This window comes from Vitis riparia, chromosome 5 (assembly GCF_004353265.1).
Source record: "Vitis riparia cultivar Riparia Gloire de Montpellier isolate 1030 chromosome 5, EGFV_Vit.rip_1.0, whole genome shotgun sequence".
Classification (NCBI taxonomy): domain Eukaryota; kingdom Viridiplantae; phylum Streptophyta; class Magnoliopsida; order Vitales; family Vitaceae; genus Vitis; species Vitis riparia.
Genome location: NC_048435.1, coordinates 7,804,825 through 7,821,133, shown reverse-complemented (window position 1 = coordinate 7,821,133; position 16,309 = coordinate 7,804,825). Strand labels below are relative to the sequence as shown.

The 16,309-nt window shown below is 32.6% G+C and overlaps 1 protein-coding gene across 1 annotated transcript; it reads right to left on the bottom strand.

Moving 5' to 3' along the window:
- Nucleotides 1-3,137: 3,137 nt before the first annotated feature.
- On the bottom strand, nt 3,138-4,165 carry LOC117913877 (probable glutathione S-transferase). The gene is made up of 2 exons (XM_034828972.1): nt 3,833-4,165; nt 3,138-3,709 (listed from the first exon to the last, which is right to left on the bottom strand). Exons 1-2 carry the CDS (start codon nt 4,145-4,147, stop codon nt 3,341-3,343), a joined length of 684 nt encoding a protein of 227 aa, XP_034684863.1. The 5' UTR covers nt 4,148-4,165; the 3' UTR covers nt 3,138-3,340.
- Between the last annotated feature and the right edge of the window lie 12,144 nt (nt 4,166-16,309).

Genomic DNA, 16,309 nt, shown 5'->3' with positions numbered 1-16,309 from the left:
TACATTTCTCAAAGTGTTAAGCCTAACAAACAAGAGGTGTCCTAAATGGCTATGCCAGAGCTAACAATTAGACTTTGTGGCATTATTACAAACAGCTAAGATGCGAGAAAACATAAGGAAAAGGTTGGTAGGATCCAAGATATAGAGGTTTCCAAAGCAACTAGCCCATCCCAATCATCTTCCCCTACGTATGGTCCTGAATAAGACAAGATTCAAAGAGAAAGTGCATTAAATAGCAGTGAAATTGGGTGAGAGCACTAATGGAAAGAAGATTAAATTGAAATTGAGGCACATATAGATCATTATCAACAACAAGATCACTAAACAATTCAACATACCCAATTTGAGTGATATGAATAGAGTGACCATTCGACAAAGTGACAGAATTTTATGAAGGGAGAAAGGTTTTAAACAGGTGCAAGGAAGTGCACATGTGATGTGTAGCACTAGTATTCAATACCTAAGAATTGGGAGGAATCAAATCATGAGAATAGGAAAATGAGAAAGAATATTTACCAAAAAAATTTGAGACTGAAGAGGCTCCTTGCTCTTGCGATTTCATAATGGCAGTCATGCTTTGATGCAACTATGAACTCAACAAAGCAATAAGTGATTGACATTAGCTGGAGGAAATAGCTCCCAATGTCATATCTAATGAAGTAGGGCTCGTATCCCCGGATATAATTAAAGTAGATTGATGGGCTTAAGCTTGACCCATTGAATCCTTCGATTGGGGTTTGTATCTAGGGGGATAGCTATGAAGCTTGTAGCACTTGTCGATTGTATGTCCTTGAAGACCACTATGGACACATTAAGAACACTCTTGCTTCTCTTTAGAAGAAACACTACTACTATAAACATTTTCTGAAGTTGAATTGGAATCGCCCAAAACTAGAGGATCCCCAAAAGATGAGGATCCATAATTGATATTTTGTTGTCATTTCTTTCGAATCACAAGTGCAAAAACCATTGAAAAATGAGCAAAAGAGGCTCCATCATCAAAATTTGACCCCGAGTCTAGGCATAAGAATCATTTAACCCCATTAAAATAGATCACATATTCTTATTGTTGATAGTTTGACCAAGCTTGCATTCCACCACAATAGCAAACAAGTAGGGGGTGAAAATTCTTAAGCTTTTCCCAAAAGATCTTGAATCATGTATAATAAGCATTAATATCGAGGGCTTCTTGCAATGCAATAAGCTACTTCTTAAGTTGAAAAATCTGAGATGCATTACTCTAGCGAAAACAATCACTGTTGGAGTTTCTCACATTTTGTTCAAACTTGCAAGGATTTGAATTTTTCAGATTGAGATCAAGACGTGGAAGGTGTTAAGGTCTCTAGATTTTTGGGTTTGGAGAGGGAGATGAAGCAAATGGAAGATGGAGTCTTGTGTTCAGTACTAGTGTCGAGTAGGGAGAGAAAAGTGAGGGTGTTTTTCAGGTTTTTTTTATTTTTATTTTTGGTTTTTCTAGACATGGAAGTTGGATCAGAGGAAAGAGAAAGACATATTGAGTATAAAATAACAACTAAGTTGAGAGTGCATACATCCCAAAAATATTTGGGATCAACATAGTTATCTTGAAAACCTAAAAGGCGATTTCCAATTTCTCATATTTTCCACATTACCAGCTTAAAACATACATTTCCCATCACTTTATCATTTCTTGTCACTTCAAAATTAAAAAGATAGCTTTAGGTTTTGTACAAATTTGTTTTTTATTTCTCTTAAAATTTAATAATAATATGTGAACAAAAATAAATAAGCAAAAGGTAAAAAAGAATAATGTAAATTTCAAATATATTTTAAAATTATTGTTCAAAATAATCTTTTTTTTTCTTTAAAATTAGTTTGAAATGGTATTTTGAAAATAGGATTTCTATGTAAATTAAAAATCATAGTTTGTAAATATAATTTTTAAATATATATTCAAATTTTCAAATTTAAGATTTTAAAATTTATACTAAAATCACAATTTTAAGATAGATAAAATAAATCTTTGAATTAATTAGTTCACATGGATGAAATAATCCCCAATGTGTGAATTTATCCCTTCTCATATCTTTACTTGAAAAGTAACTCACTTTAAACATAAATTTCATTTATCATTATATATATATATATATATAAGAACATTTTTATTAAAATGAGACAAAAAAATGAAAAATTAAATTTCAAAATTTGGGTTTTCAATTACCCTTTTAACCAAACAACCCAAAATGGTTTGAGACGAGATCATAAAAATGCAGTGTTTTAAAAATTGAATTGGACTAACCAGTCCAACCAATTAGAAGTATTGAATCGTTCAGACTAACGATTGGTTGTCAAACTATTCAAATTGATTGGCTCCTTTCGAACTAGCCAAGCCCAAAACCCTAAGGATCATTCCATGTGAGGAGCTCATTTAGACTATTTGTCATCAAGCCTATTGGCCTTGCAAGTCAAAGATTCTTGCATGCCTTTTATGCCTCATACTCCCTACATATTTTTTATCCATTTTCAATGTGGGATTTAGTTAGTGAGGAAAAAAAAAATTGCATGCTAGAGGGCTTGAGTTGGGACCTTCAATTAAAAAAATTGAGGTTAAACTGTTAAGCTATAAAACATTTTCATTATAAGAATTTTTTTTTTTTCAAATTTTTATTGTATAAAACCCTTTGGCATTTATTTTTATAATAATTATAAAAATAATATAAATTAATTAATATATTATTTTTAAAATAATAAAATATAAAGATATGTAAATAAAATTAAATATTATAAGTTTCTTTTCATTTTAAATATATCTCCATACTTAAATATTATATATGTTCTATTTAATAAAATTTATAATATCAATACATTTATGATATATCAAATATAAAAATTAAATATTATTAAAATTTGTAATTACATATATTTTTAACTTGTTATAATTATTTTAAATTTTATATAATACATAAATTATATATTTATGCCGTGAAACTATCAATCATCAGACCATATAACTGTGAACTGATCACTGGCCGGTTTGATTTTGAAAACACCGTAGAAATGTATATTCTAATGGGCAAGATAACCGACACTCTCTCCTAAAACCAGGCCCAGAATTCGAAGGAAAGATTTCAACACAGTAAGCTCACACTAATAGTATTAAAAAAGCCCGAAGATGAAAGAAAACAGGAATACACCCGCAATTCCAACACCAAATCACATATTTTCTCCCATTGAAATTGAAAATTCAGGCCCCACTGAGATGTTATTCGTATGAACGGAACACGAGTCTGTCTGATACATAAAATTTTATCCGATTTATCAAACAAAACCACATTATTCAGGTTGGGAAGATGCAGACGGATTAAACCCTTAAACCAGTGCGTGATTCATATATGTCTTTGCTGCGTTTCTGGAAATACACGATCATGGCTTCGCGGGCAGGTAAGTTGTCCCTGATCACTGGGTGATGAAGAACTGTGTCGATCCATGAACTGGTAGCAGGAAACTTAATGGGGTCTATGATCTGCATGCACCCAACTTCCTCCCAAATAGGCAGCCAGTAAGAGATCCATCCCAAACAAATGTCCAGATACCCGATGCTCTCTCCCCCAAACAGCTTCTTCCCTTTCACCAATTCCTCTATCTTTTCAACAGCCTCCATCGCCAACTTCGCTGCCCGTTCTCGCTCCTCTCCTCGAGAGCATAAGCCCATCCATGCACTCTCCAACAGCTATCCCATTCACCAACCAAAATCATTCAGTACATACTCGAAATTTCTATTGAAAATCAACCTCCTGAAACTATTAGAAAGATGGAAAACAATATAAATTAGGGGAGTTGCAGTAGAAGTTACCTTGCTTTCAGCAAACTCAGCCCAGAACCTCGCCATGGCTCGTTCATAAGGGTGTTGTGGGAGTAATGGGAACTGAGGCCAGGTCTCATCGATATACTGGACGATAACAAATGACTCGCAGATGACTCTGTGGCCATGAATGAGCACTGGGACCCTCTTATGAAGGGGGTTGAGTTGCAGGAGAAGAGGGCTCTTGTTGAAGATATCTTCTTCAATGTACTCGTAATCGACCCCCTTCAGCTTCAATGCCCATATCACCCGGTAGGCAAACGGGCTAGCCCAGAACCCCAAAAGCTTTACTTCCTGCTGCGCCATAAGATGATTCTGGCTGCTCTCACTGCCAACAATGAAGTATATTTACTACCACCAGACGCCAATTTTGACTCTTTGGATTGGACGGACCGTTAGGTGAACCCTTGGTCCACCCATTTCTTTTTCATTTTTCCCTTGCACTATTTATTTTGGGGTACTTACCCACGTTTGCCCAATAATAAAATGACTCGTTAAGTGTGCGTGTCATTAAAAAATTAGAAACAACTTATCAAATTTGGAAACTTGTGTTTGGGGCGGTAATATCAAAATAATATTATGAGGTTGGAAGCCTAACTTTTTATTTTTTTAATATAACTATTCTAATCCCAAAATTTTTTTATGATTCAATCTCACATTCAGGAAATAAGAGTAACAATATCATTTGATGAGTCATACTAAAAAGAACGAAATTAAGTGTATATACTTTTTATAATTATATTCAAACATATTATAATTAACGTTATATAAAATATATCAGGATTTAAATGTAATGTAGTTTTAATTTCATATAATTAACCAATTGTTTTATAATTGATCATGATCCTATTACATAATACCTTTGTTTAAATTATAATCAAAATGTCAAATATAATACAAATATTCATCTTATATTAAAATATTATCATATTCATTTTTATATCCATAAAAATCAATATTCATAAAGGAGCTTACAAATTTAGTGAATTTAATTTTTAATAATTTATTAAAAATAAAACAATGACGTTTTAATAAATGTGTTTTACAAATTTTATACTGATTTCATTTTTTTATTTTTATTTTTATCCAATTCTATTTTCATTTTTCAAATAAACCCAAAATTGTTTGTTTAAATACAATTATCCATTATCCATTTAAAACTAATTATCTCATCTCTGCAGGAAAATTCCCATGGTCGGAGGTTTTTTACTTTTTTATATCTTCCACGACGGCTGTGATGACTCTGAAGAGGAAAAAAATGGAAGCATGATTTGATTGACAGAGGGAAAAAAAGCAGGGTTAAAAGTCCATGTTATGAATGGTGACCACCACTTACGCAATGGCTTACGCATGTAATATGCCTCCCTTCTTGTTCTAATTTTCCACAAAAAATAAATATAATATATTTTTTTTAGGTTTTGTTTAAATACAATTTTTATTTTCTATTTTAAAAATAAAAATGATGATAATAATAAACCGTTTATAAAGTGTAAACATTCTTTCAAACTTACTTTTCAATACTTTTAAAAATGACTTATTATCTCAAATTTTTAAAAATTTAATTTTTAAAAAAATACAATATAACTATTTTTTTATATAATAATTATTATATTTTTATATAAAATTTATTATTATTTTTATTTTTAAAAATACAAAACAAAAGTGCATATATCCAAACCACCACTTAAAATTTTTTTATTATTCTAATAAATTCAACAACTTGTAATGTTAATTTTAAGAAAATTTAGGATCTTTGATAGTTGAATCTACTTGCTTAATTTTATTAATAAGTATTCATTTGAATACATTTTGTTATTTCTATTTTAAAAATAAAATGATAATAATAAATTTTATATAAAACATGATAACTAATCTTATATTAAAAATTAATAATTTTTAAAAATATAAAACTATGTAACAAAAGAATTGTATCATCTCAAATTTTAAAATTTTTAAAGTGATTTTTGAAGATATAAAGTGAATTTATAATACTTGTACGAGATGTTGTATTTTTATCCAAAAACTTTTTATTTTTAAAATATAAAATATATTATAAGAGAATGCTTAGTGGATCAATTTAATAATTTAATATAACTTAATTGAAATTATTAAATAAATTAAATACGTTTGTGTGAACCCTACATTTCGACTCATGCGCTTCTACTCAATGGCGAGCTCGCTTTTTATTATTTATTGGTAAAAATTTGATTTTTAGGAAAAGACTTAGAGTCGCCACTTATTTTAAATTTTTTTAAAAAGAAAAACAAAATAAGAAAGAAAAACCCTAAGTGTGACTCCTGAAGGAAAAACGGGTCTGTGAAAAATCGAGTCTGGTTTCGGAGATCAGGTTACCTATTGAGAAGGTACGGTGGTGAGCCGTAACACCTCTCTAAGCCCGTACACATACGGTCTCTACTAAACAAAATGAAGCAATTGTGGCGATCAATAGGAAAATCAACGGATACTCAAATCGACCATGCACACATGAGAATCAAAACATGCATAGAGAATGACCAGAATAGGAAGGGATGCATACCTGGGCCACGAACGAGCAATGTGCTATCATAAAAATGGAGTCAGTGTATAATAAAGAGCACAAAACATATCACATGCATCACCAAATAGAAATTAAAACTATTTGAGGGAAAACTGGATTTTTGAAATTTATTTGAAAATTGGAGTTTTAGAGATTATTTGAAAATTGGATTTTTAGAAATTAAATATAAGAATGAGAATTTTAGAAATTAAATTTGAAAGGAATTGGAATTTCAGATAACTAAATTTGGGAATCGGAATTTTGAAGAATTATTTAAAGACGGAATTTTAATAAACAAATAAGTGAATAAATAAATAAATGGAATAATAATAATGATGAAATAATAAAGATTAGGTAAATAATTGCGAAAAATAGAATTTTATAGATGGGAGATTGAATTTAGAGATTGAGATTTTGAGAAATTATTTGGAAATAAGATTTTTAAATATATGAATAAGTGAATAAATAAATGAACGGGATAATAATAATAACGAAAATAATCATTAAACAGCTGAATGTGCATAGTGGAATTTTTGAGATTGAAAATTAAATTCGGAAAATGGAATTTTGAAAAATTGAACTTTAATTATTGGAATTTGTAAAATAAATGAATGGAATAATAATAATAATAATAATAATAATAATAATAAGAATAATATTTAAACGAATGAACGTGAATAGTGGAAAATTTGAGATTGAAAATTAAATTCGGTAGTCAGATTTTTTAAGAATTGAACTTTAATGATTTGAATTTTTAAAAGAAATAAATAAATAAATATGGAATAATAATAAAAAAAATAATATTTAAACGAATGAATGTGAATAGTGAAATTTTTTTAGATTGAAAATTAAATTCGGAAGTTAGATTTTTTTTGAATAATTAAACTTTAATGATTGAAAATTTTAAAATAAATAAATAAATAAATATGGAATAATAATAATACTAACAAAAATAATGTTTAAACGAATGAACGTGAATAATAGAATTTTTGAAATATTGGAACTGAAAATTTGAATTTTTGGGAAAATTAAATTTAAAGTTAGAGTTCTAGAAAATTATTTCGAGAATTGAATTTTGAAAAATTAAATTTAAAATATTGGAGTTTTGGAAAATTGAATGTTAGATCTGAAGTTTCGTAAAATAAATTTAAAAATCACATTTTACGAAATTATTTTGGAAAGGATACGTGTATTTATATATTCTTATATAAAATAATAAATAAATAAATAGACAAATAAAAAAAATAGATAAAATAAATGAATAAATGAATGAATTTGAAACGTTGGGATTTTAAAAGAATTATTTGATAATAGGACTTTCAAAAAAATGAAAATTTTAACATGTAAAGTGGAATTAAGAAGATGGCACGTGGGAGAAAAGAGAAAAAATAATAATAAACCACCTTGAAGCCTGCTGGAACCATGCCACTAATGAAGAATAAAAAATAATATAAAAAACTCATGTCTTTGACTTTTATCCACCAATTTGTTTAAACAATGCTATTAGTGGGAAACAAAAAGGCTTCGGCAAATACTTGCTCGTGGGCTGGGGCGTCCTCCAAATACCATAGAATGACATGGAACTTCTTCAACGAAAACCTATTTTTTAAGAGTCGTGAGACCCATGTCACCATGAGGTCCATCAATCACAGAACAGCCGAACGGGTTGAGATGGAAAATGGGTGGTTTGCGGCTGCTGGGTGCAGGAGATGGGTGTGAATAAGTTTAGAGAGAGAAACGGGTGGTGACGGGTATGTTAGAAAAATGGGTATGAGTGGAGCTTTAGAGAGAGAAGGTGGATGTGAGAGGTTCGGTGAGTGTGAGTGAGTGGGAACTTTATTTGCAATGACAGGAGGTGGCCCAATTGAAGGACCACCAGTATTTGGACCAGAAGCATAAGAATGTGAGTTGATTGATGGCCCACCTTGACTGCTTGGGGCTCTATAGCTACTTGCAAGAGAACTGTTAATGCTGGAATGTGCTTCAATTGAGCTATTAAATTCTGCTTGAGAGCTTAATGGAATACTTATTGAAAGCGTAGGTGTAGAAAATGGTGAATTTTTAGTAGGTAAATTGTTATTAAGACCGACAGGGAACAAGAGTTGAGGTAAAGGAGCAGAAGGTGAAGGTATGGGAAGCCCAGGAGGAGTTATTTGCAATGATGGTTGAAGTGTAGAAGAAATAGTGGATGGAAGAGGAGGCTCGACGGGTTGTGTTGGAAACAAAGGTTGTTGTGTCATCCCCAATGGAGCAGGAGGAGTAGAGACTGCTGGGTGCTGAGAGTACCAAGGCTGGGGACGAGCAGGAACTAACCAACCAGCAGGAGGCACTTCTAATGCAGGATTGCAAACTGGTGGCATTGCACCTAATGCTGGTTGAGGAGGAACTCCAATTCCTAAAGTCCCAAGTACTACACCACCACCAAGTTGTGAACTTGGGATCTCCACTTTAGCTAATTTTGATGGGACATCTTCATCTTCATCTTCCTCTCCATAATGAGCTGCTAAGATTTCATGTGGGAGAGTGTATTCTCTGTTCTGGAGGCGACAGTCACGAACCCAGTAGAATAATTTAACAACTCCTTGGGCAATGATAATGCAGCAAATCAGGTTCAGAAACTGTGCCCATGCGAAGACCAAAGGCAATGCTGGCCATGACCCTTTCTCCTTGGTAGTACGAATAGCTTCCGAGAACAGAGAGTGAATAGCAAGGAAGCAAGCACAAAAAAACAGAGCATCCAAATGAGCTTAATATAACACTTACATGAGCCTTCTTTTATATTGAAGTCAATAGGCTCATGTATAGGTGGGAAAGCTAGGTGGAAACAAGATCCAAGGATATGATTCAAACACAAAGGAGAGCTAAAAAAGGAATTAAATCACTCTTAAACAAATTTCACATGGAGAACAAGGAACGAATATATTATCACATAGTTACAGTGACCCAAAAAGATGTCTATAGCAAACAAAATATGGTCTAGCAAACGTACCTGAGGATGTTCCCTCTCCTTTCTCCGTTTTCTCTTAGTTTCTCTTCGGATCCCCCTCCACCTCTCTCAGACGTCTGCTCTTCCCCCTTCCTTTTTTTTTTTCCTTTCCCTCACAGATATCCAATCCTCTGTTTCTATCTTCCTTGGCAAGCCACTCTTCTTTCCTGTTCCTCCCATCAGCAGCATGGCCTCCTCCCAACCACCTTCATGGCTGCCATTCCTCTTTGGCTGCCCGTCCCATCGGCTCTCTCCAGCAGAAAAGGGTCCCCCCTATTTCAAGATGAAATGCCAAGAAGCAAGAAAACTCTTCCCCCCGGGGTCCCTCACAAAAAGGGGTCTACAGTTTGATAAAATAATTTAATATCAACTTAAAGTTAAAAATAATTTTAAATATTAAATTAAAATAATTAACTTATTCTTAATTTTGAATTATTTATTTATTTATTTATTTGCATATCTATTATTCGTTTCAACCAAACTTCTCATTGATTGAATTGAAGAAATACACAAAGTACAAAATGAGTTATATGAGCTTTGGAACTTTCTCCTAACCAACTATATATATGGGTCAACATATCTAAAAATGTAAAAAATAATAATAATAATAAATAAATAATCACAAAGGGTAATTTGTTATGTAAGGACCAAGTTAATACAAAAAATACCCTGCTACCTTAATACTCCCCTTCAAGATGGAGAATGAATATTGTGAGTTCCTATCTTGTGAAGAAGAAACTTGAATTGGTTTAAAAAAAGTGGCTTGGTGAGAAGATTTGCAATCAGATTCTGAGAAGAGACATGGAGTGTTTTGAGACAACCTACTTGTATTTATTGTTGGAAAAAATGACAATCTATCTCAATGTGCTTGGGCCACTCATGAAACACCGGATTGGTTGCAATGTGGAGGGCTACTTCATTATCATAATATAAAATTATTGGTTGCTTGTGTTCAATGCCAAAGTCTCGACAAAGAGATAATAACCACACAAGTTCACAAGTCATATTTGTCGTTGCTCTATATTCGGCAGCTGATGATCATGATACTATATTTTGCTTCTTAGATTTCCATGAAACCAAAGAGTTCTCAAGAAAGATGCAAAATCCACTAATAAATTGTCTTGAATCCTTACAAGCTACCTAATCCACGTCAACAAAAGCCTTGAGTTGAGTTGTTGAAGAGGAAGAAAAGTAGAGACCCTATCACATCGATCCTTTAATATATTGCAAAACTCAATAAGCAGCTTGAAGATGACTAGATCTTGGATTGACAAGGAACTGGCTAAGACGATTGACTGGGTATGAGAGATTAGGCCAAGTGATTGTGAGGTAAAGAAGCTTACCAATGAGTTGTCTATACAATCCAAGGTCTTTAAGCAATTCCTCATCATCTTAAAAAAGCTTAACCTTAGCTTCCATAAGTGTGCTTGCAAGTTTACAAGCCAAGAACCCTGTTTCAAAGAATATTTGAAGAGCATAATGCCTTTAGCCAACTAAAATCCCTTTACTCGACCTAGCAACCACAAGATTAAGAAATTACTTGAGTTATCCAAGATCTTTGAGTTTGAATCTACCATCAAGGAAGGTTTTGAGATCTTCAATCAATTTTGCATTATTACTAGTGATGACACTGTCATCAACATATACTAGTAATGCAAGAAATGAATTACCTTCATGCTTTATGTATAAGGAGTGATCCGTAGCAGATTGAGTGAACCTTTCTTCCAATAGCACACTTGAAAATTTTGGCAAACCACTGTCTAAAGGCTTGCTTAAGCCTATAAATTGATTTATGTGATCGACAAATAGTGTTAGACCTAAGTTGCTCCTTCTCATGGTGATATCCAAGAGGTAAACACATATTAACCCCCTTAGCCAAGTCATCATGAAGAAAAGCATTGTTTACATCTAATTAAACAAGAAACCAACCATTGATGGCAACCAAGGCTAAAAGAATCTTAACTATGACCAGCTTTTCCATGGGAGAGAAAGTATTAAGATGATCAACACCCTCTTGCTGAGTATAAGCTTTAGCAATAAGTTGAGCTTTGTGTTGCTCAAGAAAGCCATCAACTCGGAATTTGAGCTTATATACCCACTTGTAGCCCATATGATGTTTACTAGGTGGGAAAGTAGTGAGAGACCAAGTTTTATTTTGTTCAAGAGCCTGAAGTTCAGCTTGCATAGCTTGTGAAAAAGAAGTGGGCCCAACATGAGAAGAAATGACATTGATGAGAGCATGATGAGAGCATTATGAGATGAAGAGAGTTTAGCATATCCAAGAACATCGAAGAATGGATAAGAATGAGAGGAAGAGTGAGAAGTGGTGGAATAGTAGTAGAAATCCTTGAGATATGAGGGAAGTGGAGTCACATGGACAGGACGAGAATGAGATGGTGGAGAAAATGTGGGAGTTTCAGGAGAAGGAGAAATAAGGCTAGGGTCATGAGATGGTAAAAAGGGTTGATGAAAAGTCTGAGGAAATGAAGATGGAAGCACAAGCTCAAACAAAAAACTCTCAAAAGTGATGGTGGAATTGGAGGACTGGAAATGAAATATAAATTCATGAAAGATAACATCCCGACTAATGTAAATGACATTGGTTGACAAGTTCAAGAGTTTATATCCCTTATAACCAAACAGGTAACTGAGAAAAATAGAAAGAAGGGCTCTATAAGATAACTTAGTGCGATGGTGATCAAAAGTTGAACCATAGCATGAGAATAGAAGGGAATCTTATTATAAAGAATCTCAAAAGGTGTTTTATTAGACAAAACTGGAGATGGAATGCGATTAATGAGATATGTGGCAGTGAGAATACAATCACTCCAATAGTCCAATGGAATGCTAGACTATACAAGAGTGCACATGCAACACTAAAAAGATGTTGATGCTTTAGTTCAACTACAAAATTCTATTGAGGTGTATCAACACACTGGAAAGACATTAGTCACTACGAACAAATTTGATATCCACGCCAAATTGAGTTTGAGTCAACTTGTAAAAATCAAGAAAGATGCTAATGACATCAAATTTGGAACGCAACAAATAAACCCAAATAAAACGAGAAAAATCATCCACATTAGTAAGAAAATAACGGTATCCTTCACGTGTAAGATGATGAAAAGTTCCCCAAATATCAAGATGAATCAACTCAAAAGGAGAATGTGCAACTATATTAGAAACAAGAAATGGTAATCGTTTTTGTTTTGCCAAATGACAAGCTTTACAGTGAGAATGATGGATAACCAAATCCTTGAGTTTCAATACATTTCTCAAAGTGTTAATTCTAACAAACAAGAGGTGTCCTAAATGGCTAAGACAAAGCTAATGATTAGACTTTGTGGCATTATTACAAACAACTAAGATGTGGGAAAACATAGGGAAAATGTTGGTAAGATCCAAGATATAGAGGTTTCCAAAGCAACTACCTATCCTAATCACCTTCCCCTACGTACGATCCTGAATAAGACAAGATTCAAAGAGAGAGTGCACTGAGCAGTGGTGAAATTGGTGGATACCACTAATGGAAAGAAGATTGAATCGAAATTGAGTCACATATAGAACATTATCAACAACAAGATCACTAAACAATTCAACATACCCAATTTGAGTGATAGGAATAGAGTAGACATTCGACAAAGTGACATTAGAATTCTGTGAAGGAAGAGATGTTTTAAACAGGTGCAAGGAAGTGCATATGTGATGTGTAGCACCAATATTAAGTACCCAGGAATTAAGAGGAACTGAATCATGAGAATAGGAAGATGAGAAAGAATATTTACCAAACAAATTTGAGACTGAAGGGGTTCCCTGCTCTTGCGATTATGTAGTGGTAGTTGTGCTTCAATGCAACTATGAACTCAACAAAGCAATAAGTTGTTGACATTGGTTGGAGGAAAGAGCTCCCAATGTCACACCTAATGAAGCAGGGGTTGTATCCCTGGATATAATGAAAGTGGATTGATGGGCTTGAGCTTGACTCATTGAATTCTTCGATTGAGGTTTGTATCCAGGGAGGATAGCTATGAAGCTTGTAGCACTTGTTAATTGTATGTCCTTAAAGACCACAATAGACAGATTAATGACAATCTTGCTTCCTTTTAGAGGGAACACTACCAATATAAGCATTTGCTGAAGCTGAATTGGAATCACCCAGAAATAGAGAATCCCCAAAAAATGAGGATCCATAATTGATATTCTGTTGTTGCTTCTCTTGAATCACAAGTGCAAAAACTTTTGAAAAATAGGCAGATGAGGCTCCATCATCAAAATTTGACCCCGAGTTTGGGCATAAGAATCATTTAACCCCATTAAAAACTAAATTACATATTCTTGTTGTTGATAGTCTGACCAAGTTTGCATTCCACCACAATAGGAAACAGGTAGGGGTTGAAAATTCTTAAGCTCTTCCCAAAGGATCTTGAATCATATATTATAAGCATTAATATCAAGGGCTCCTTATTGCAATGCAACAAGTTGCTTCTTAAGTTGAAAGATGCGAGGGACATTACTCTGATAGAAACAATCACATAGATCTATCCAAATCTCATGGGCACTGTTGATGTACATGATGCTCTATGCAATTTCTTTGGAAATAGAATTCAAGAGCCAAGAAATTACCATGATATTGCAGCGATGCTAAGCATTAAAGAGAGGATTATCAAAGGCAGGCTGAGAAATGTAGCCATCGACGAATCCCACCTTGTTCTTCGCCGTTAATGCCATCATCATAGCTCTACTCCAAGTATTGTAATTGTTTCCAAATAAATGGTGTGAAATGAGGATGAGCCCGGGATGATCTCCATTGTGGAGATAAAATGGACTGCTAGAATCCTCTATTGGCGATGGTTCTAAGGAACCAACCACAGCATGGGCATATGATTAGTTGCCCCGAGTCATTAGGTGGAAAAAGAAAATAAAAACATAGGCGAGCAAAAGGGAAAGCTATGATACCATATTACTGGTTTCAACCAAAAAAGAGAAGGAAAATGAAGATTCAAGAGAGGAGAAAATAGCTCAACTTCTCATTGATTGAATTATAGAAATATATAGAGGACAAAAGAAGCTATATGAGTTACAAAACTTTCTTCTAACCAACTATACAGCTCAGCATATCTAAAAATGTGTATATATATATATATATATATATATATATATATATATATCACAAAAAGTAATTTGTTATATAAGGACCAAGTTATTACAAAAATACCATGCTACTCTAATGATATCAAGTGAGAGTGTATTTAAAACCATGACTTCACATGCATGCCTTATTTTTTTAGAGTAAATATTTTATAATTATCTTACATATTTATAATACTTTAAAGATGAATGTTTAAGAAACAAGTTTATTAAAATTCATTAAAAATAAATATTAATTAAAAATTAATGAGAATAACTATAAGTTAAAATTAATGAAGGTAATTATATTAATTTGTATTAGCAATGAATAAACTCACATTATGAGGTTATTTGGACATCATAAAATTAAAAAAACAAAAATAAAATAAAATAAAAAGTAAATAAGATGATAAGTGTAAAAAAATTAATCACTATTTTTTTTCTTTTTCAAGATAAAATGTTGCAATTAATTCTTATTATTCTTTTGTGCTAATTAATCATGGACATTTTTTGCAATTTTAATTACTCTTTTGTGATAATTAATCATTTGATTATGAGTCTTTATTTGCTAGGATTGATCATTAATATCAGTACTTTAACAATATAACAAATTTTAGATATTTTTATTATTATCATTATTGCAATTTCCGATGTATTTGGATAAAAAAAACTTTAAACCAAATTGGACCAACCTACAGGCCATTAGCCTGTTTTACACCCCTAAATCAAATTTAAAAGAAAGTATCTTTTTGCAATCTGTGATTGGAGATCCTGGCACTAATAGTTACATTTTTCAATTCTTATATAAAAATAGTTGGAAAGTGTATATATTCTCTTTTATAAAAAAATATTATATAGAATATTTTCTAACTGGACATACTATTATATCGTTAAATTAAATTCCTTAATATATAAAGAAAATTAGTGGGAATACTTTTACAAAAACTTTAGGTTGTACAAATTATAAGATAAAGATGAATTTGTCAAAACAATATGGGGTGAAAAGAGATACGAAAAAGAAAATTGAAAATCCCCGATGGAGTAAGATGGTCATGATTCAAGATGTAGATACAAAGAATGGAAAAATGTGAAATATTTTAAACCTCTATAGTATATGTGTTTTTTGTCCATCGGATAGTATAGTGAAATGTTCTCTCATCCGTAGATATTAATCCAATGAATCGGATGTACCTTTGTATGATTGTTTGATATTTGTATTCTTGCATTACTATGTTTGTATTGAAGTTTTTGTACAATTACACTTCAACTATTCTAAGTCCTTTACCCTTTCATTCTCCCGTTTGTTGCCGTGAAGATAGAAGAACATACGACCTATGGACTAAATTGACTAGGATTAAGTGATGGATTAGTTGGAAGCATAGGCCTTGAGCATACGTCCATAGTCATGTATCAATATATTAGTTTAATAGTAATATGAATAGAAGCATCTGATCTCAATTGTGTCAAGTGTTTTGAGGCTTAAAATGAGGTGTAAAGCCAGCCACAAAGATGGACCAATGCTTTTGTCCTTAAATCTTTACAAGTTGGAAAGTCAGGTGCCTTGCCGTCCACACACACTACACCTTTACGTTGCATCGAAATGCTTTTGTAAATTAAGGTTTGGTTATATATATATTTGTCATCAAAGGTTAAGAAAGTGTGGTTCAATTTGGAATTGATTGTCAGAAGGAAATGGGGTTTTGAAGACATTTTCCAAAGAGTATGGGGCAGTCTTTTCAGGATGATGGCACGGGCGTAGGGAACAACCACAACTCCCCGTCTCAAGAGGTACAAAATAACCGCACTTTACACAAGTATC